The following is a 22,216-nucleotide window of genomic DNA, read 5'->3' as shown; positions in this document are numbered from 1 at the left end:
TTGTCGTGAACTTTTATGGATTTTTTTTGACGGCCCACCGGGATTTGTCCCAGTTTGTCCGATGGCCAACACTGCGCTGGAAATTTAGGAATGCAAAAGCTCTCCGTTTTTTTTTTGGTAACAAGCACCACTTTTAGAGCATGTATCCTGTCCAAAACAAGAACCAATTAAAAGTCCTTGAGGGTAGACTTTTTAAATTCTTAGCACTGAATTACTAATGTATTACAAAAGTTATTCATTCCCTTGTCTAAAGTGTACAGATGTTCCCTCTTATTCATGAAAATGTCTCTTTGTTGTGTGCCTCTTCTGCTGACCTCTAAAATAGATAACAGTTCAGGGTGTCTCCATGGCAAAGGTGAAATTTCTGCTGAAAGGGAAATGGGAGGGAAACTGAGGTTGAAATTAATCATCTGCAACAAATTAATCAAGAAAGTTAAAAGCCCCTTCAAAATCCATTATAGATGTTTGATAACCAGCATGAGAGGGTTTTAACCCCTGCAAGGATATATCTATGCAGTTGTCTGTTCATGTTGTAGTTGGAATGATTTCAAGATATAGAGAAAGAAATTCAGCCAGAACTTGCAGAGTCTATTTTTTTTTCTCAGATATGGTTTCTGGTAAACGGCAACATCATCGCCAATTATATGGAAAGAGACACTTTCTAGTCATATTTTGACAGTTTTTTTCATCTGGTAAGCTTATTTATTTCAAAGAAAAGACCACACAGAAATCCCAGGGATCCTGCGGTTGCTTTTTATTTCCGCCAGTACTTTTAGGTCAGTGTCATTATTTAAGCACCTGTCGTCCACTGTCATCTCCATGCCCAGACCGAGTGGCAGAAGGCAGAATGTAATGTGAGTGCTCACCGAGAACATGTTTCCCTCATGGAAACTGTGGGCATTGTTGGCATGCAGCTAACCTGCTGCTATAAAAAGTCCAAGGAGTGCTTTGAGAATGGCATGACTCATTGTGGCTCCAGGCAACCCTCAACAGGCATCAGTGCACTTGCAGGCCATTAGATAAACCGTTTGTTTCGGCCTCAAGACATCTCCGATTTTTAAAAAGCAACCCTTTTCAAATTCTAGTAGAAGATTATAGGCTTATCACAGTTTGCTTTTTAACCCTATTTGACAGATAAATATAGCTCTTTATGAATTGTGATCGGCCAAAATAGAGAAAAGAGCCCATTTGATTCAGAGCCAAAAGATGATTTGTGTGAAACTGTGTTTGTTTGACAGCATGCAAAAAAGAAATCTTAATATTCTATCTACCACAATTTAAGCTCTTAAAGTATTTTGGATGATGTGGTTCGTCTGACCTTGTCTGAGGCCAAAGGTGTTAAAAGGTGTTCCAACAAGTATGCCATCACAGAAAGGGGCAAGATGCAATAATTGTTCAAATGGGGATAATTTGGCACATAATTTCTGACAATCTATCCTCGAAGGCTTCCCTCGTGTTGCAATCATTTGAACAGAAATAACGGAGGAAGAGAATGTGTGAAGAATAAAAAAAAAAGAGCTTTAGAAAGAAGTTCAAATTCTGCCCACTTTCTCTACACCTGGTCGATCATGTGAAGTGTACTGATTGTCTTGGTTGCCAGTAACACAGTTTCAAAAATTGTCGGTGGCAGCCCCCCAATTTCGACTCGCAGGGGGGGGGGCGGGTGTTTGGCAATCTGAAGAGCATTCATTTGAACCCCTTTAACCACTCAGCTATGTCCAGCTTCTTGATCCCCTTTTGAGGGTGGCCTTTCAAGTGTACAGTCATGTCCAGAAGTCTGAGACCACATTGAAAATCTCTCTCTATCTCTTATTATTTTCACGTAAAACCTGGAAATAATCTGAAAATTTGAGGATTTCAGAAACACAAGAAGTTATGACATGTAAAATGAAGAAGAAATATTTAAGATTCTGCACATTTCTAGGTCAGCAATCAAATTGAAGCAAATTTGTGGCATTGACCAACTTAACTCCTTTTGTTACTCTTTTTTCATTACTAAAGAATTGGTCTTTTCCTAAGATATCATTTAAAAAAATTTCAGAACAGGATTAGACTTGATTTATATTTTAAATACATCTAAATACTGTTTTTAGAGCAGCAAAAGTAATGTTTACAACACTAAAGTCACTATATAAACTCAATAATATCTCACTGAAAAGGTCAGTAAAATAAAGAACATTTCTGACATCAAAATACTGGGTGAAGTTTAGAAAGAATGAAGAACACATCAGTCAGTATCATTCATCTTGGGCATGTCACGACTTGAGGACAACATTACTTGCTGTACGTTTCATAATCACAGCTTAAATTATGACAAATGCAACAAGAAGAGGTCAGTATATAATATTTTCTCATTTCATCTTGCAGCATTTCAGTCTGCAGAGAAACACCTCTGCCCACTCGCTTTGCTTTTTATGATGCCTCTTCCTAATCTAGCCAAGTCCTCAGAACAGACTTTGCTGAAATTAATTAATAAAAAGTCCCCCCACCAGACACCTCTTCAATTTAATGTGTCCTTAAAACACGGAGCACCACAGGAATAGAAGAACTTTTCCTCTCGAATGCTAATCGTGGTCCTGAGGGTCACAATCCCTCTTGTCTTGCCGTGGTCTTTTCTACATTTCCCAACCACAGGATGGACTGGCCCACTCGACCGGTAGGCTTAGTCTTCGCATTCCACACTGTTCTCAGAATCTCTGTTTGATTGTTCACATTTTTGTCAAGCTGTTTCAGCTTGGTGGGGAAGAAGTAAGGCAACCATTCTTGGACATGATTGTTATTGAGTCACAGCAGCAGTTTGGCAGTCCAACTCAATATCTCTCTCCGTGTCAGCTGCCACACGGATGTCATGGCGATACTGACATATCCCTAGGATTTATCACAACTTCTCTTGTTTTGTTATGGTGATGGTTCATGTCTTCAGAGATGAGTTAAGTGAAGCAAAGAGGCTGTTTAAGTTTATGCTAGTTATTATTGTTCCTTCCACATACTTATTACTTCAAATCTAACCACAAGGAGGGTTGTGCTTTCTAATTTTGCCTAAGGCTTGAAATGGGAGTGAGTTTAATAATCAGTTTCTTCACAGATGGAGTAGAAAGGTCTGCTCACTAATTGATCTCCTGTAGTTTGTGTTTCTTTACAAGACCTCGGCCTGATATCTGCAGGCTGCTGGTTGCTAGCATTAGCTACATGGCAGGTAGAGACAAACAAATCTAATTAATCAAATTAATTTGAGATATCACCTAGCCCTCGAGGGTGGAGAAACAGTAGTCTGAGCTTGGTTGCCCACCCTGGCTGGCAGGCCACCAGACTACTGCCAAACAAAAATTTGATTGAAAACGTTTTAAGCACTTAAAGCTGCACTTCTTAGTACCTTGTTGAATTCTTGCTCTTTTTTTTTGTACACTCACTTATCCCATCTTCTCTGTCTCCTAAGGGATAGTTTCATGCAGAGCATTTTGGTCACGTCTAGCTCGGGTGCAACATTTTAGCGGTTTCCTCCCGCTCTCCCGTTCTAACTTCACTATGCATCAGTGAAAACCAATAGCTGGTACTCCATTGAAGGGCTCCCATAGCATGAAAAATGAGATGATGGATGCTTTTTTAAGGGTACTCTTTCAGAGTGCATATCTTATATAGTAACTTATGGCTCCTTGGAAATTCCTCAGTGTCTATTCAAAGATATAGCTGTAGTTAATTATCTGGATTGGTCTTGCGCACCGACTAAACTTCCTAGTCAAATGATGCCGCAGCTTAGAGTATAATGAATTCTTGACTCAATGTAAATGTTTTAGTTATAGCAACAGGTTTATTATTTATGCCGCTGTTTTTCTTTTATCCTCTTGTTTCTGTTCTGTTTGTGACAAGCACTGCCTTTCTGCTTTTCCCTCCCCGGTCCTTTGCATTTGACACCAAACTCAAAGACTCTGAAGTTAATGTAGGGCTGTGATGGTGACATCTTCTCTCCCTGAGTTTTTCATCTCAACCTGTGACCTTCAAAGCATGTTTCCTTTTAAGCAGATGCGCTCAAGTTAGTGAGATCAAGGAGGATATTTCCGACACTTAAGGAATGAATCCAGCTCTGAAGATGGCACCTCTCCATTTAAAAGTGCTCCCAAAGCTTCATCGGAATATATGAAGGAGATCATTAGGCACTTCATATCATTTCACTCAGGAGAGAGAAGTGACTGCAGACTTCGACATTTCCTTCCTTTCGATATAGCTCCAGCAATTTAGCAATTACCACACTCATTAGAATTTCATTTACCATGACCGCTTATCTTGACCTTCAAACATACTTCCTCAATCCTAGTAGCAAACTGACTCTTCTCACTGTCATTCTCAGTTACTTATTTGCCAGTTCCATTTTTATGTCTCTGTTCTCTTCCCATGAGCATGTCTTTGTGCAAGCAGGTCTTGTTCTCAGTCTGTGATCTTACTGCCGTCTGGTCCTCCCAGCAGAGTTTCATTTCAAAGCAAGATGAACTTGTAGAAGCCTTGGAAAACTCTCACCTACCGTTCTGGTCACTTAAAAACGGACGTAAGTCTGGAACCCTTGTGCGGTGACAACAATGATAGTGATTAAACCTGTGAATTATCACAAGCACCGTTGTGGTTTTAGTGTTTTTTTTCTCCTCTCTTTGATAGCACACTTACCCCCTGCAGTCAGTCAGTGTGCTAGTGGTTGTTAAGGAATATTATTTTTTGATAATGCTCTTACTGTTGCCATCTGGCACATCATATGAGGAGCATTCCCATGGTATTTGGCTGCCAAATTTCATCTATTTTCTTCTTATTGGAGGTTTTAGGCTATTAAGCTTTAAAACTGCAAATAGAGCTGGCATCTTGAAATATTTTGGGAAGTTGAATTTGTGTTGTGGAGAAATAATTTAAGGATGCTTTAAGAGTGATAATGTGTTTTTTAAAATGACCATTTCTTTGGATGTGATGATTTTGGCTGTTTTAGTCAATGCTTTAAAGTGTTTTTCATTTTTATATAGAGCTGAAATGATAGTCAATCAGTCAGTTAATAGCCTATATTAACTGAAAATTACTCATCAATTTCAATAATCAATTAATTGTTTCAAGTAGAAATGCCCCCCCCCCCCCCCCCCCCCCCCCCCCCCCAACCAACCTGCTGCCACCGCAAGCTGTTGAGCTCACATTACGTTATTAATTTAACAAAACTCACACAACCCCTGTGAAATGACTTGTTTCACTATCAGAATTTGATCCATTCTGTTAACATTTGGAAAGTCTATAAGAGCCCCATGATTAAATTATTTTAACCCCGTTCAAGTTAGCAGAGGGCTAACTGGAAGTTAGCCGGCTTGGCAGGCAGAAGTCTCTGGTGTGGATTACCGTAATTATCGGTAAAGCAAAAAAATTAACAGAGCAAATGGAAGCAGATCAGAAAACAAGGAGGCTTCATACTAAAATATGAAAAAATATATTTATCAAACCAAGGAAATTAGAAATAAAGGCCTTTCTCTAATATAAGCCTGCTTCCAATAAAGACCTGGTACCCCAAGCAGTTGAGGTAAATAAAGGCCTGGCCACAATTAGAGGAAACATGGTAATTTTGTTTACTTGGTTAATATGTAGACTGGTCTTCAGTGTTTATTTCTTTATGTTTGCTTAGTTAATTTATGTGAAGTTAATTTATAAAGTGAATCTGCCTTTCTAGTCTTCTTTAGTGTTCTTGATATCCCCTCCCCCCTCCCATATCATCATCATCTTCTGTTGAGCTCTATGGCGGTTTGCATTCATAAGTGTAGCATGACCGTCATCTGCAGGACTTTTCCTTGCCCCACCTATTCCGGTATTGCCATGCCATGTGTGAAAAGGCGCAAAACGGAAAAGTTCCTGAATGCGAATAGTGAAAATCACTAGCGGTGCCTAAAAGGTTATCCCAGTAATTTACCAGGAACTATGTGTGAAAGAGGCTTGAAATTGGCCCACAGTTTGTCTCTTTTTAAAGGTGCTGGCTGTATGGCCTGTGACATTAGTCTTGCTGTCTGCATCAGCATCATTCACTTGCAGAGGGAAATCAGAGGGAAGATTCCCCCTTCTGCATTTCTGGGCAGCAGTTCAATCAGGACGCTTGAGCTGAGGGAGTCATCTGTCTCTTTCTCCGTCTCCATCACCCTCTCTTTTCAAAGAACACACACACACACACACCTACATAGACACACACCCTCCCTTCATTTGCTGCAGCCAGAGCTGGCATAATGTCATTATGACACTCCAAGCGAAGGTTGGGCCCTATTTGATGGGGCCCGCTAGACAAAAGCTGTATTTGGCTGTGAATGAACCACAGTCCCATCTCTCAGGCTCCCTGTAATAGGGTGCTGGATCTGTTTCCCCCTCTGGCTGAGATATGCTACCCAGACAAGAGAATGAGAGGAAGCCTTTGCACTCATTCACCACTTCAAATCCATCGGGTGTGGGGGAGAGGGTGTGTGTGGAGTTTTCACCCAGGATGAGCTCATTCTTGCCTTTTATGTATTCTCTTTGCCCAGAGCCCCGTTTTCTACTAAGATGCTATCGCTGTGCATTTCACACCTACTTTATCTGTGAGTGCTTGTGCTTGCTTGATTTTTATCTTTGCTGAAGTTTCAAAGTCAGATTAGGACAACTGTGTGTTTTCAGTGTAGAAAGACTGATTACATTTCTGTTCATTTATTGGGAGTTTGCGGAGACCACGTTCATGCCGAGGCAGTGCCGACAACTTGCCTCGCATAGAATCAATGTGCTTAATTGCTAACCACCATGTACTTTGTTTATTTTAGTGATAACGAGGGATGTAGTGATTATAGATTTTGATGGTAAAATTATAGTCTGAGGAAAAACCATGGTTTCATGATGATTATACGTTGATTTATTTCACAATACTACGTATGGATAAAATCACATGACGTGTTAAGAAACACATTTCACTAAGGATTATGCAACAGAGGGATTAAGTGCAGCAGTACCCGAGGTAGTCTTAGGCTAAAAGTGAAGAAGAAAAATTAAAATAAATAATCCAAGATGAATTTAGATTGGACATTGCAGTAATGACTTAATTGATTTGTAATATTTAAAGTATAAAATATTTGATTATTAAAATAAGATTAAGATGAACTTTATTGATCCCCCCAGGGGAAAATATTACAAATGTATGTAATAAACTGAATTGTTTTATCATCAACTGTCATCATTCCTATTTTTTAAATTAATTTTTAATAATCTATTTTAATAATGAATCTAATTTTACATGTGGCCTGAAAGTCCTGTCTATTATTGGGGTTTTTTTGTTGCAATTGTTTTAGTAAAAATGAAAGAAAGAAATTGAGAACATCTCTTATGCAGCTGTTATTAATCACAGAAATGAAATGAACCGTTGTTTATAGAAAAATCACGTACCATAATGTCCCTCCTTTGAGAGTGAGAACAGAACAGAAAACACACAGTGTAGCTGAGCCTTTATGGTTACAAAACTGTGACGTTTTAAAGCGTGATTAATAGTGAAATCTGTTAATCTCTGCATCTCTAGTGATAACCTGAGGCAGTAGGGTGGCTGTAGCAGCTTGACAGAAACAGAAAGAGGACTGTAATTGAACACTGATGGGGGAAAAGTTTGGAAAAATAAAGATGCATTCACGTAACAGCAAGTTTTGAAAGGGTTTTGTTGTAGTTCGTCTCACACATAGAAGGATCTGCAAATGCCACACGGTTCCTCACATCCTATGACACCAGAATAGGTCACACAGCTGTTTTTAGCAGGCACTACACACCAAGAAGTGTGTAAGATTGTGTTAAATCAGACGACAGTGACTCAGTGTGGACCTTAAAAACTCTGCCGCATGGTCTCAGTCACTGAACAAAAATTATCCCAGTGCCGAGACGCATTTAGGATGCTTTTGCCTCGAATGAGCTACAGTATTCTCCATTTAGCCACAAGCCATCCTTCATCCTCTGCACGAAGGCCTCAAGTGTGGAAGCTTCACCATGTCTGGGGTGACATTTAATTGGAAGAATAACAAAAGGCTCATTGTCTTTCCTCTGCTGGAAATTACTACAGCAATTTTGCTCCCCACCAAACAAATCAATGTCCCCTTCCTCCAGTACAATTATGCATGCAGAGTCACAGTTATGATGGAGTAGCTTTTTCTGTGTTTTACAAAGTCGGGAAGCCCCCTGTGGTGGTATCTGTATTTAGCATGGTTGCTCATTAGATTGCGTGGATCATTAAGGGCTGCTACATCAAACAAGCTCTTTTTGGGGTTACATGCACTCATGTTGTCTGTGTTGTCTATGTTGCTCTCCAGCTTCTATGAAGAAGACCTGATCTTACAATGGCTCTTTGAGGCAAACTTTTAATATCTGTTTTCTTTTTTTCTGTGATGAAATTAAGTATATGGAGAACAAAACCTTTTACTGAAAGTAATGACGCGATTTGTTTTTTTAATGTTTAGCTGTTTATCAAACCATCCAAGTAACTCAGCAAAAAGCTTTTAATTGATGGAATTCTTAAACTGAGTCACTCACCTAATTACTCCAGAACTTTGGTGTCATCCTTTGTAAGTGTGAATAATGCATTCTGTCACACTAGTTCAATCAGGTCAAATGAAATTTAAATGAAAGTTAATGCGGTTTCTAAATTAAACTAAGAGTTCTGTATGCATAGAGCGTCTCAGCACCTCTTCTGTTTGTCCAAACAAAATTTAGCACCGCATACACACAGTATCAGTGCCATCAAAGAAAACAGAGCACACATTCAGTATGTGATTTAACAGAGCTTTGCATTTGCAGGTAAGTTTTGAAGCTCTTTGAAGTGCTACAGCTGGCTGACTAACTAGCTAAATATCCTGGGTAATGATGTCCATTTTTCCCTTTGAGAGTTTCTTTGCTAGTTCATTCAGTAAACCACGGTATGTGTTCGTGCTTGTAGGGAAGAAAGAGACACTGTGACTTGAAAGCTAATTTTTGTTTTGTGCACACAGTCTATGGCTCCTACAGAATAGATAAACACTCACCGGCCACTTCATTAGGTACACCTGTGCAATCATGCAATACAATACAACAGCTCTGCCATAAATTCTACATTGATGAAGCTTATACGTTTTCAGTTTTTGTCAACATAATTATGTTTATTATTGAGGTTGTAGTGGGTGGCGGTGGTGTACTGGGGTGCATTATATTGAATGATGTTCCTAATATTTTGTCCACCCCATTAACATACATGAGGGGGGGGGCAAAATATTAGGAACACATTGTGTGACTATGACAGCTTCATTTTGTGCATAAACAAACCATGAGAGAGTCCTCAAGCACTTGTTGCTATCACAGCTCATCAGTAACATGTGTCCAAGTCCCTGAGGGTGTTCGTTATATACTGATGTGTCTTTCCCAAGAGATCACATTAAGAATCACAACACTGTCAAATTAATTCTAAATTAACCAGCTACCTGCTGCTGTTTAACATTAGCTCTTCACTTTCATGCAATTTAAAAAAAAAAAAAAAAAAAAAAAAAAACCTGGCTCATAAGCCAAGCTAGTTAAGTGGCTAGCTGCAATATGTAGCACAGACTTTATGTGTCTATGGAGGCCATAAGATTTGAGAATTTATACCTGCTCAAAGACTCCCATGTGGAAGAATGAAACATTGCTTTGTCACCACTATAGAAAAAGAGAGAAAAAAAGAATAAGAGCGAGAAAGAGAAGCAATCCCCTCTGTTCTCTTCCATTATCTCATAGCCATAGAATATGAAACAGCAGAAGCAGCCATGTGTTAGGAAATAATGATGAAGAGATCACAGCGGTACAGAAGACCGTGTATAATTACTCAGCCCTGGCAGTAAATTTTGACCCCACAGGATTTTGGTACCACAGTGGCAAACCCATTCATGCAGATATGGCAGCTTTGGGGCAGCAATAACTTGTGTTATGATGTAGGCTCACTGTCATAATGATTGTCGAGTTTTGCAGGGAGAGGTTGTGCAAAGTGCTCAGTATCTTCTTGACTGGAGTGTTATTGAGCGCCTGGCACTGATGTTTAAGCCAATGAGGCATAAATGTCTTACCGGCTTTCTCTACTGTCTCTTAGTGACTCTACAGCTCACAGCAAAGCCATTATGCTCAACGGCAGAGCAATGACAACTTTTTGTCCAGGGGAATCAGTTCTATGTAGATAGCGTAATTGTCCACAGCTGTGTTTTTTAACATCCAGTTTTATGGTCTCATTTCTGGCTATTGTGGTGTCTTTCCCCCCCCCAGTTCTCTACTTTCTACTGCAGCAGGTGGATGTTTGGATGAAGAGAAGATGATTTTTAAGCTGTAGATGGCCGTGGGCAGCTGCCCTCGGTTCACCCTCAATGCAGGATTTTTAGCCTAGAGCCTCGCAGCGGGGGATTTGCTACATGCTTGTGTGTAGCTTTCTACTTATGTGTTGCTTTCCTTCACATCCATAAGAAGGGCAAAAACACAAGTACACCATCAGCACTTGTACATATGTTAATTGCCTTCCTCATTACACCTTGTCAGTGGTTAGACTAGAAACTTTAGAGTAAAGCTGTGCTGTTCTTTTTTTTTCCAAATCATGATGAAACATTCAGACGTGATTTCTTTTGAGAATGCCTTCAATAGAGATCCCAGTCTGTGATGATTAGGCCTGTAATTATTGCTGCTGTTTGTCCTCGGTGTTTGTGTTTGTGATATCCAATTGATTAGCCGCCCGTTATGACAGCAAAGCTCTTTGTGTGCCAGTAATTACTCCCTATCTCTGGGATTCACTGCTGCCTGCTGTTTCTGCCCGGCTCTTCCAGTGCCCTCCCTTATTTTTGGTCGATGGTAACAGTGGGTTTTGATAAAAGAGAATCCGCTGCCCCTGTGGACTCCTTGGCTAAATGTGGAATTGGCATGCCTTTCATCCATTTCCTTTGATTCGCACGGCGTAGTTTGAAATTCTGTGACTTTGTGCTTTTCAATGTAACTTCTTATCCCCCTCCTTACCTTGTAAATGGACTCAAAGTACAAATCTTTAGTTTCCTTTGAATCATTCTTGTTTCAAGGACATATGACATGATTCTTAATCTATTATTGTGTATAGTTTGGCTCATTGGGTCTGTAGCTTTTAAGAGCAAGTAAAGTTCACCTTCTGTTAACACTTACATAAGGCGCCCTTAAACAAATTCACCGTCTGGGAATTTTCATGCTATAATGCGTAACTATTCATCAAACAGCCGACAAAAATGTTTAAAACATTTACTGTTAACCTTCCTCCGTTAATCCTCTATGAAACAACGCGTTCATTGACAAAAATCAACTTTGATTTTTCGTCTTGTATTGTCTTTGTCGTCTTTGTTTGGTGTGTTTAATTTTGTCAAACCATGTGCTTGAGCATAGCCTGAATGTCTCACTGGCCTGCCAAAATATTATTGTATCCATTTTTCATAATCAGCTTAAACCAAATAAAGTGAAGTGAAAATGATCAGGTCCCTTAATGTTGAAAGGTCTCAAGTGACGCTGTAAGTATTTATCAATAAAAATTGAACGTCTCCTACCTTGTACATTAGTGTCCACTCATTGGTACTCAGCTCAAGATGAGACGGCTTTTAATATTGACAGCAGCAGGGTGTTTCTCCACTGTTTGTGTGGAACAATCTTAAATTATTTTCACAGGTTTAACGCTAAGCTGCTTCTGTTTGGTTCCTCAGAGGCAGGCGTCAGTTATTGGCTTAGTAAAGTGAATTGCTGTGGAATGAAGATATATTGTACTATGTTTCAAAGGCTTTCACCATCAGTCCTTTTTGGACAGGATGATTATGGGTTAAATGGTGTTTTACAATACTAACCCCATCGTATATCTTCTTTTAATGTGTTTAGTTCAATGCATCTTTATTTATCCCTAGATTGTATAGAATTTATATAGATTTTGTACCCACACAGTGTGTCTACATTGCAGATAGTGGCGCTCATCTTTGTGCTGGCACTTAATCTCCAGTGTTGAGAACCATGCTTCTAATTCTCCATCTGGTGTCCATGTAGTGTGCAGTAGCTGTCACAGAAACATCTGTTGCAATTGAAGTCCATTCATCAGTTGTCAGCCCAACATATTCATCAGACAGGATTTGTACAAGATCATGGATTTACCACTGAAATTTCAGTCCCTATGAAATGTCTCTGCAAATGAAATACACCAGTTTATCAGCCATGGTTACCGACTGACATCTTTTATGTTGAAGTTGGGCAGAAATATTGTAATGTGGCTTATTTACATGCTAATGGCTCAGTCTTAGTGTCTGCAAGCTGTTATGTCTTTTTTAAAAGTCGGCCTTTTAGTTATGGAGTGATATTTCAGTCTATGCAAACTGTACAAGAACAGCATGCTTACGGTGATTCTTTCCTTTTTAAAGAGGGGAATACAATTTACATTTAGTAAATGAACAGGAGAATTCTCTGCTCTAGGCGTGTTTTTATAGTTTTTTTTCTTGACCATCTGTTGGTGGAATGCATCCATAAAGGCTTTGATTATTTGCCCAGTACTTTGTCCTGATTTCATGTCCTTTCTGAGTTCAGTCACGGTCATTCTTGGGAGATAGGAAGCTAAGCTCTGTGGGGAATTCATTGTTATACAGCCCACACTTAGATAAGCTTACTCTTTTAAAAGACGAGCTGTTTGTTTGAACTCGGACAGATTCAGCTCCATTTCTACAATCATGCAATAGAATATTAAGTCTGATAGGTGATATTTGAAGACTTCCCAAGGTAATGTTAGGTTAGCTAGATTGTAATATATATTTTCACATTATGTGGTTATTAATGGTATCTGGCTATTATAAGTCTGGCTCATGTTATACTCATACACCGATATTACCCAAGAATGCTTTCTGCACGGTAATTGCTGTGGTGTCAAGCCAATACTTGATGTGGTTCAGATTTCTCATCTTTCCTCTGTAATTGCTAATCGATGCTAACCTAGCTCCAGTTGGTTAACTGTATGCCACGTGGCTACTTCTCTATAGTGTTATCGAACGCAGAAAGCGCAGTTGCCTAATGGTTTTGTCATTGATGGATTCTCTGCGCATCAGCCCACAGTTTTGCAAGTGGTGATAAACTTGACCCAGCCTATTATGGCTGAACTCCGGAGTCAGTTTGTTTCCTTTGTCAGTGCAACCTGTTTTTACACTCAACACAGATATCCTAAACTGTTTTCACATAAGAAATGTGGACAATGTCCTGAGAATCAGGTCTGGACATTGTCCGGAGTTGCCCTTTCACACATGTACCACACAGCAGAAGATTGTCCGTGCCATAGACATGTTCTCACCTACTTGAAATACTGCGTTTGCTTTCGGAGAGGGGTGACGCCTGTGTAGAGGGTGCAGGAGGCAGGACATGATGCAAAAAGTACGCTGTGGTTGTAATTCGGTGTTTTTAAGCTTCTCACCAGAAATAAAACTGCTTTTATTTCACAAGAAATCACAGGAGGTCCTCTCTCCCATTAGCACTAACTTCACAGTGGAGCTTTCAGGCCCAGTCACAACTATGCACTTAGCTTTCCTACTGCGTTTATCCAGCATCAGCAGCATGTCATCAATGTCATCAACATGCCCACTTGCTCTCTGTGAATTCTTCAGAAAATTACCTGTTGTATTCACACATGGGTTCAATCGGACATTACATGGACTTTGCACTAGGGAGCTGGCAGGGTAAAGTCAGTTTAATGTATAGGTCAGCTGAGTCAGACATTTGCGTTCATGCATACAGCTCCTCCGGGTAATGTCCAGAATGTGTGAAAGGGGCTTTACAAATAGGCCTAATAGATCTGATTTTTTTTCCATCATAACTATCCATTCATTTAATTTTTGTTGAGACAGAAAGGGGTTGGAAGGGAGGGGTTGACACAGTTTTGTCGTGTGTTGTATTATGTTCAAAGACAATGCTAATATTTTGACCACCCCCATTTACATTACAAATATCTTGGGATAGAAAACACCAGTCTCAAAACTGTTTTACTTCCATTGTACATTAAATACCTTTACAGAAGGGCTATTCTAAGTATTTTCTCAACGATGTGTTGGATCAGCTGCACTTTCCAATCTGTAATTACAACATCTCCTGCTCATTACTAACATGACATTACATTTGATCTTTCCCATATGATACTGCTGTTACTGACATTACTCATACATTTGTTGTTTGTTCTGTCTGAAACAGTTTAATTACAGTAGAGACAGTGCAGTGCGTTACCTACATAGAACATAGGATTGTCTGGTTGGCTTATTGGCCTAGGTATTGCCAAGCTGTTTTCACACAGGTGTGAATAAGGGACTGTGTATCTGTGAAAATATAATTAGGATGTCAATAGCAGTGACTCTGTTCTCTATAAATCTGATATCAGGAAAAAGAAGAGCTCATTGGCAATTGCCTTTAAATAGCTCAGACTCTGAGTATTTTACACAAAAGCAGCACTTTCCAAGACTGAACAAATCGCAATCCTCAAGCCTTCTCCTGCATTTGCTGAGTAAGAGACATAGCACCTACACATTCACAAAATAGCACCTAGGCACAGACAAGTCTTTATCAGTTTATGCTCCATTTCAGAAATGAATAACTCTGCTCCCAACAGCCTCTTTTTTTATGCCCAAATTGTTTTATGTGTGTATTTATCTTCACTGTCAAAATGTGGAGGTATTGGAGCAAATAAACAATGCTGGTTTATAGCCATTCTCTCTCTAATGGCTAGTCCCAGTTAGAGCAGGAGCACAGTAATGTGTATTGAAGTTATTCCCCAAGGCAAGTCAATATTTATGCCATTATGTCTCTTTACCTCAAGATGCAATGTCATTTTTCACTTTTCATTCATTAGTTTCAACAGGCAGTAATCTCTTTGCATATTGTCAGGAAGACCTTATACCCCACCAAGGAAAAAACAAAAAACAAAAACAGGAACCATCTGGTTGTGTTACTACTTTTAGCTGGTTTATTCTGAGAAGTTTCAATTTGAGGGGCCAATTTTCTTTTCTTTTTAATTTGTTATCAAGCCATTGCTAATCACTGATCTAAATAGAAATTAAATCAGTACAATATCGTGATTGAGTTCTCAACATGTCTCATCTAATACTTTTTTTTGTCTCCTGTTACTTTGGGAATCCTAGTTGCTGTGTGCACTGTAGTCATTGCCTCTACAAACACCATTTCTTTGTCTTGTGACGTTATAGATAGTCTTATTCCAGCGACATGACAGATTAACTTGGAATGGATGTAATTAGAAACTTTTGTATTTCAAGCATGAGGGTTGGGATTGTAATGTTTTTTTTGGGGTGGAGTTTTCAATAGCATGGCTTTTCCTGGACCTATTAAAAAAAGATCAAAAGATGAGCTCTGCACTCAGGATTCAATTGAAGGAATGCTCTCCGCAGTGTCAGCAAGTGCTCCAACATTGAAATTAGGATATTTATACTTTTGCCAGTTTAGGCAAATAATGACCTGGCAGAATAATTAGTTGCTTATTTTGTATTTATCTTCTAATGACACTGTACATGTAATTCTTGCCGCTTCTCTTTGTATAAACAATCCTATATTAACTGAGACAGAGCCTCATGGAACCTACTGCACATGCTGGCAGACTAGTAATTATAGCTAATATTTAATTTCAGATTCATTAAGTCACGTCTTGTAACATGTGTGCGATATTGCCATCACACAACCACAGATTGCAATTACCTTACTGGGCCATTGAACAAGCAAGTACACACACACACTTCGAATAAAGTGATATTGCACCCAGATGATACGCCAGGATGCCTCATCTTGTCAGGTGATGGCAAGCATGCTGGACACTCAGCACTATTAAAGCTTTGGCTGCTGTCCAATGAGCCTGTTAGTGTGACCCTTTCCACCAGCATGGAGGTATTAGTCTTGGGGCAGGAGGGAAAAGTGTGGAAACTATCTTGCCATTCTCAGGTAATCCAACCAGAAAATCCCATCGAGAGACTGTTAAAAGGCAAATTTGCAAGCTGCAGATAGTTGTAATCCTGTTCTTTAAGTGGTCATGAAACAGCTAGGGGCTTGTCTGGAAGCCTAATCAGTGTACCAGCATTACAGTTGGGGTTGCAAGTAAGTCTAGTGGCTCATAAGACCGTCCTTCAAATGGATGATGCTGGCTATTGTGATATTAAATAACATACTTTTCACTTGTGGTTGTCTGTTATGGTCCAGGTCACCAATATCCCACATCTTCATCTACTAAAGACCTCCTCTGTCATACCAAGAGACTGCTGTGTTTAAAAAAACAAAAACAACCCAATAACTTGATGTCTTGGCGATGCTCAAACTTGCCCATCTGATGTGTGTCTAGTTGATGTTCTTACTTGCCCTCTGGGTCCCTAAGTGGTCTCTCATTTGCAGGTCATCCATTCAGAACAGAGGTGTCTAATAAGTCAAGGTTGATGATTACACCCGTGGAACCAAAAGTCTATTCAGACATTCACCATATCACGAACCAGTGGGGGGGAAAAGCAATGAAGCATCTGATTATGTAGTTGATACTGAATGAGGCATTACCGGCTTGTAAACAGCAATGGAGCCCTCTTAGTCATGCTGATATGATGGCCCTGTCTCAACAGGAAACTGGTAATCAGTGAAACGGACCTTGATTAAAATGAATTATGATGCCTGCAGGGGGGCCCCAAGTGATCTAAAGTGCGCAGTATGGCGCTCCTAATTTTCATTGTTGTTTTGAGATATTATCTGGTGAGTTAATATAGGGGCCCATTTTCCCCTTGATCTTCCTCGCTATCAGTCCAGGAGTGTGTTTTTATGGCGTTTAGAGGTGGTGTTGCCAGGTTTGAACCACGCTTTCTGGTTGTTGGGGGTGCTGCAGTGGTATTCCTAGTCATTATGTGCTCTGTTGCCTGAGACCATATTGGCAGTTATGCATTAAATTGCTAATGTGTCTGGCAGAGCTACATCATCCGTCCCATCAAAGTGACAAGGGCAGGGATAAAGCACTCTGCTCGGCTGTCCACGAGATCATTGGAAAATGGGTTTTGTGGATATGGCTTGGCAGCTCGCAAAGTTTTCTTTTAGAATGCTTTCTTTGAATTCGCTTTGTTTCTGCCTCGCCGATTTGACAGCCAAAGAACAATGAGGCAGAAGTGGCTAGCCAGTTCCGCCTGCATTGGAAATCCCTCTGTGGTAGAACTCTCTCACACCTGGCTGCCTCTGCAGCTTTGCACTTTGTTACTTTGTGTTTTTTTGTACACCTCTATATGTAAGGAAATACACTCACAGAATGAAAGAACAAAAGTATTGTCTGAACCACCATTTGATTTTTGAGGAGCAGTTTGGTTGGACACAGCAAATTATGTGCAGTAAATAAAGCTTTGCATGATGGAACAACTAAGTTTTGATGGACAAAGCAAAATCTTTGATGGCTGAGAGTACATTTTAAGGTGAATTTTTACTAGCCAAAAAACTGGGATACAACTATAATTTAAGTGTGTACTTTTCTGTGTGACTCTTGAATTCCAGCTGGAATGAGTTTGGCCAAATGAGTTTGGCAAAGTCTGTACTGTGTCCTGACTCAGGCCCTTTGGGTTGTTGAGTTATATGATGGGAATGCCTAAAGGAACAACAAGGATAAACACATCAGATCCTCAATCGTTTTTCAAGATCACTTTAAGAAACACAACGCCTGTTATAGTTTTGTCTGTTTGGCCTTTCCATCTAGGCACACATAAGATTGCATTTGTAATTTCTGATCACTTTACTACCTGCTGTTATGAAAAAATGAATTTCCTTCTCTGAACTATCTATAGAGAACTTACATTTGTAGTTTTCAGTGCAGCCTGATGTTAAAAATAAACATTGAACTTGAGTGATGTATATCTGCATATAAAACAGAAATTCAAAATGTATCATATAAACACAGTTGCAAACAAATATCAATCACTGAAATTGTTTCCTATCCTAAGAAATAGTCTTAAAACTGACTGGATAAAAATGTTGGAAATGTTTACAGTATAATCAGTTGTGCAAAAGCTGATCTTTAAAATGAAACATGGTGCTTAAGATGAACACAAGAAGCGTGTTCTCAGTGTTGGGTTTGAAATTACTAATACCTGGCCAGACCAACATGGGCTCTCTGGAAACAAGAGCCAAGATGGGAGGTCTTGCATGAGGGAGGAGTGCTCCAGCTTCAAGTGTGATGTGGAGGAGGTAGAAAATCAGGCACTTTGTGATGATTAATGAGCTGCGCCTCATGCCAGCAATTTTAAAACACACTGTCCTGATCATGAGTGTGAGTGGCGCACACTCCAGCAGCTTTGTGTTCTTATGCTGCCTCTTCCCCCCGTCTTACTTGCATTTACAAACACACACATACACGCAAACCATGATAAACTGAATAAATGCCTGCTGTGGCAAAGATGGAAATAAGGAAATGTTGTTTATTTGATTTAGGGTTGGTTGACGGGCCTGTATTTCTCTTACTTTTTTGAGGTCATACCTTTTTTCTGCTTGTGTGTTCTGTGAAGGCGTTTCTTTGTAGTCTTCTTTTTATTCTTTCTACAATGAACATAGCATTAATTACCACAATGTTACTGGGATTTATTTGCTCCCAGTTGCCTCCATCAAGGTCCTGTTTGTTTGTCTGTAAGAATAGTTGAATATCTCAAGGACTAGTGTAGCGTTTTCAGTGAAGTTTGGAGGAATAGTAGGTCATAGGCTATGGAACAATTGTCTCTGAATTTAAGGTTTTTTAATTTTTTCGGAATTTCTAAACATTTTCTACATTTTCTCATGTTGCATGTGCATCAATTTAAAAAAAAAAAAAAAAGTCATATGTATCCCATGAGTGTCTGTTTGTTTATGAAGAAGATTCAGATTGAGATTAATAAAAATTTCTTAATAATTCGTATTATTAAAATAGCAAACTTAAATGCAATGTGTGTTAAGCAGCGTATTCTTATAATTACATAGTCTTAATGAGCAGATGAAAGAAACGTGAGATATGTACTGAGCAGGACATTTTACAGTTAAAAATAAACTTGTCAGTGATTTCTAGATGGCAAACCATTTAATGGCAACAGCGTTTTTTCAATTACCGCAAACATATCCGTGACATTTCTCTTCTGCAATTTCTTATTACTTTTCAGCCGACACATACAACAATATGATATATCTGCGATAAGCTAATATCACCCATCTGACTTGATCGATCAGGCTCTAGTTATCACTAAGCATGGTTAGAAAACTACATGGGTAGGCAACACAGATACACAGCATCAGTGTGATATTGTCGGCTTAGATCTCAGCCTTTTATCACAGCCACGCATGCATGTTTGGTCTCGGGGAAAGAAATTGGAGTGAAGATACAGTACATACAAAAATGAAGGTTGTTCAAACTAAATCACACTTGAACATACCTTTGCATTATTTTGTAGCATTTTAGGCTCTTCACTGTAATCTTACTTTGTGTTGGTTGGCTCCATTGGGCTGATTAGTCGCACCGGTATACATCTCTATTAGAGTGAGCCAGAGCAGGTAATTGTCCTCCAGTGAAGTGCTCTGCCTCGCTATAAGTTCTCTATGCATCAAGTGTCTTACGTGAGGTATATGAGCCTTTATCTGAGCATACCATAGAGCAGCCCACATTAATGAGCTGCGCATCAAAGAAGGTGCCTCAGAAGATATACTGAACACTTGCTCCGTTCTCTTTGGCAGCAGTCTTCTCAACAGTGTCAGCTCTTTCGTTCTGCTGCTTGACACTGTTCCAGCCCCCTCAGCTTACCACAGCTACAGTGTGAATCAAGGCCTGTTTGCAGTGATATTTCTTATATTTATTCTTTTGGCTTTTTTTTTTTTTTTTCTGTTCTAACTCCATACCCATTTTATGTCTTTGTCACATCAGCACATGCCACTGGCTGCAGTTGGAATTATCTGTACAATAAGCAGGCTTTGTTCTGAAAAATGCCACAGTATGTGTGAGAGCCCTTCATCTCTCCATTTTTTAACCGAGGGCTGACCTGAGAGTCGTTGGCATCAGCACAAAGGCTCACATAGTGAATGGAGGCTTTATCTTCCCAATTCTAACAAGGCAAAATCTCTGCAGCTTTAGCCGTTCTGCCCGCCTTCAGAAAATCTGGAAATGAAATAACCCATTATTTCTCAGAGTTAAGTGTTTTCGGTCTGTCAACAGCTTAAGAACTTTGGCAAAATATGGTTAATAAACGGAAATAGATTTTCCCTCTCTGTGTGTGGTTGTTGTTTTGCCTCGAACCTTAACCCTCTAAGTCTTCTCTTTTTCTTCTGTCCCTTTAGGTTTAACTACAGATCAACACACCATCTCACCACAAATGGCTTCTACGAGTTTCTCAACTGGTTTGATGAAAGAGCCTGGTACCCCTTGGGCAGGATTGTTGGTGGCACAGTAAGTTTCTCCACAAAAACATGCCGCCAAGTTTCATGTCACACGTTTGTTTAATTGTTCATCAGTTCCAGAGCGCTTTTTTTTGTAGGAATACAGATTTAGTTACAGACAACACCATTCTTGTGAAGTAAAAGGAAAATTTAATGATTAAATTGCAGAGTTTCCAGTTTTGTCATCTCAGGATTGCATCACTATATTTTGCTGATTATGTAATACTGTTAGCTTCATCAGACTGTGACCGCCAATGTGGATTAGCTTGCTTCGCATCAGACAATAAAGCAGTTTGGAAAAGAGTCAGTAACTCTGAGTCTGAGGTCTGAGCCCTCTTCAGCTTGGGAGCAAGTTAATGGCCCAGGTGAAGTAGGACATGGAAGGTTGGATCTTGTTCATGAGAGAGGGTAAGATGGAGCCTGACATTGCCAGTGATGTGAGTTTTGTACCTGACTATGGATGGAGCTGAGCCTGCAGGTGAAACTCTGGATTTACTAGGTGATGTCTCACCTGTGTTGATGAGCTCTGGTTAGTGAGTAAAATAAGATCATTGATTCATCTTGATTTAATGAGTTTTCCAGATAGGGTGTCTGGGCTCACCCCTAGAGATTAGATGAGAAGCTCAGACACTCACAAGTATCTTGTTGCGTAAACCACAGCTCTTGTGTGTTGAAAAGGGCCAGTCGAGGCGGTTTAGGCATCCGATCAGGAATGCCTCCTACGCATCTCCATATGGAGATAGCCTAGGCTCGTCCAGCTGGGAAGAGACCCCAAGCAGACCCAGAACATGCTGGAGGGGTTACTACGCATCCCACAGAGCCTGGGAATGCTTCAGAATCCCCAAGGAAGAGCTAGTTGGGGAAAAGAATGTCTGGGCTACCTTGTTTAGCGTGCCATTGTTACCCTGACCTGGTTAAGTGGCAAAAAAAGGAGGCATGAATGGAAGAAATTTCTGGGGATTTTGCAAATCCTGCAGTCTCAATCCTTTTTATATTAGATGCTAATCAGAGTGACCTGAGCACCAGACTGCTTGCAGTAAGCCCTTCATTCAGTACAGTTAAGCATCACATTACTGTATGCCTACAATTATGCTTAAAGGGGACATATTATGCACATTTCCAGGTCTATATTTTTAATCTAGTGCTCTAGAATATTTTTGCATGGTTTACAGTTAAAAAAAACCAACTATTTTATCTGATACATATCCTTTATGCAGCCCATCAGTTTAGCCGACTCCAGCTCGATGGCAAGGTAGAAAAAACATTGCAAACGAAGTGGTCAGGGCAGACTGAATGCCTGGGCTTTTTGACTTACATACATTAACCTCAAGTTTTAGACCTTTGACCATGTTTAACATAGACGTCCAACATCATAACAGTATATAAATAACAGAAAATCACAAAAATCATGATATATGATAATAATATTTAAGTACCTATGGCCACCATAACCCAGATAAGCAGTTTATATGTCAGACCAGCAAATACTCATTTTATTTAAATTCTTATATGTCCACTGTTCATGAACAGGTAGGGGCTTACTCATAGATTCTGATATTTAGTCAGCTTCACAGTTACCTCGTCGGTGGTTAATGCAAGAAAAAGGGGACGTCTGTGGTCATGGGTATCCCCACTGCTGAGTGTGTTTCTGGGGGAGGTGTCATGGGGTTATCTGGGGATAGACAAGGCAGTGCAGGGATACTGTAGAGTCCTATAAGCCTGTGCTGGGCAGCATGGATTTAAGTCACAATCCAGTAGCAATAGTGAGCTGTTAACTTGACAGATTCCCCTCTGTCTATCCCTCAAA

At 39.8% G+C, this 22,216-nt stretch overlaps 1 protein-coding gene across 1 annotated transcript in view; it reads left to right on the top strand.

Moving 5' to 3' along the window:
• The window catches only part of LOC121912805 (dolichyl-diphosphooligosaccharide--protein glycosyltransferase subunit STT3B), an 82,184-nt gene that overhangs the window by 14,530 nt on the left and 45,438 nt on the right, over nucleotides 1-22,216 (top strand). The window contains exon 2 of the mRNA XM_042435245.1: nucleotides 20,311-20,419. Coding sequence (XP_042291179.1) covers nucleotides 20,311-20,419 — 109 coding nt within the window. The remainder of the gene's footprint in view (nucleotides 1-20,310; nucleotides 20,420-22,216) is intronic.

Source organism: Thunnus maccoyii, chromosome 15, assembly GCF_910596095.1.
Source record: "Thunnus maccoyii chromosome 15, fThuMac1.1, whole genome shotgun sequence".
NCBI lineage: Eukaryota > Metazoa > Chordata > Actinopteri > Scombriformes > Scombridae > Thunnus > Thunnus maccoyii.
This window is presented reverse-complemented; position numbering and strand designations above follow the sequence as displayed.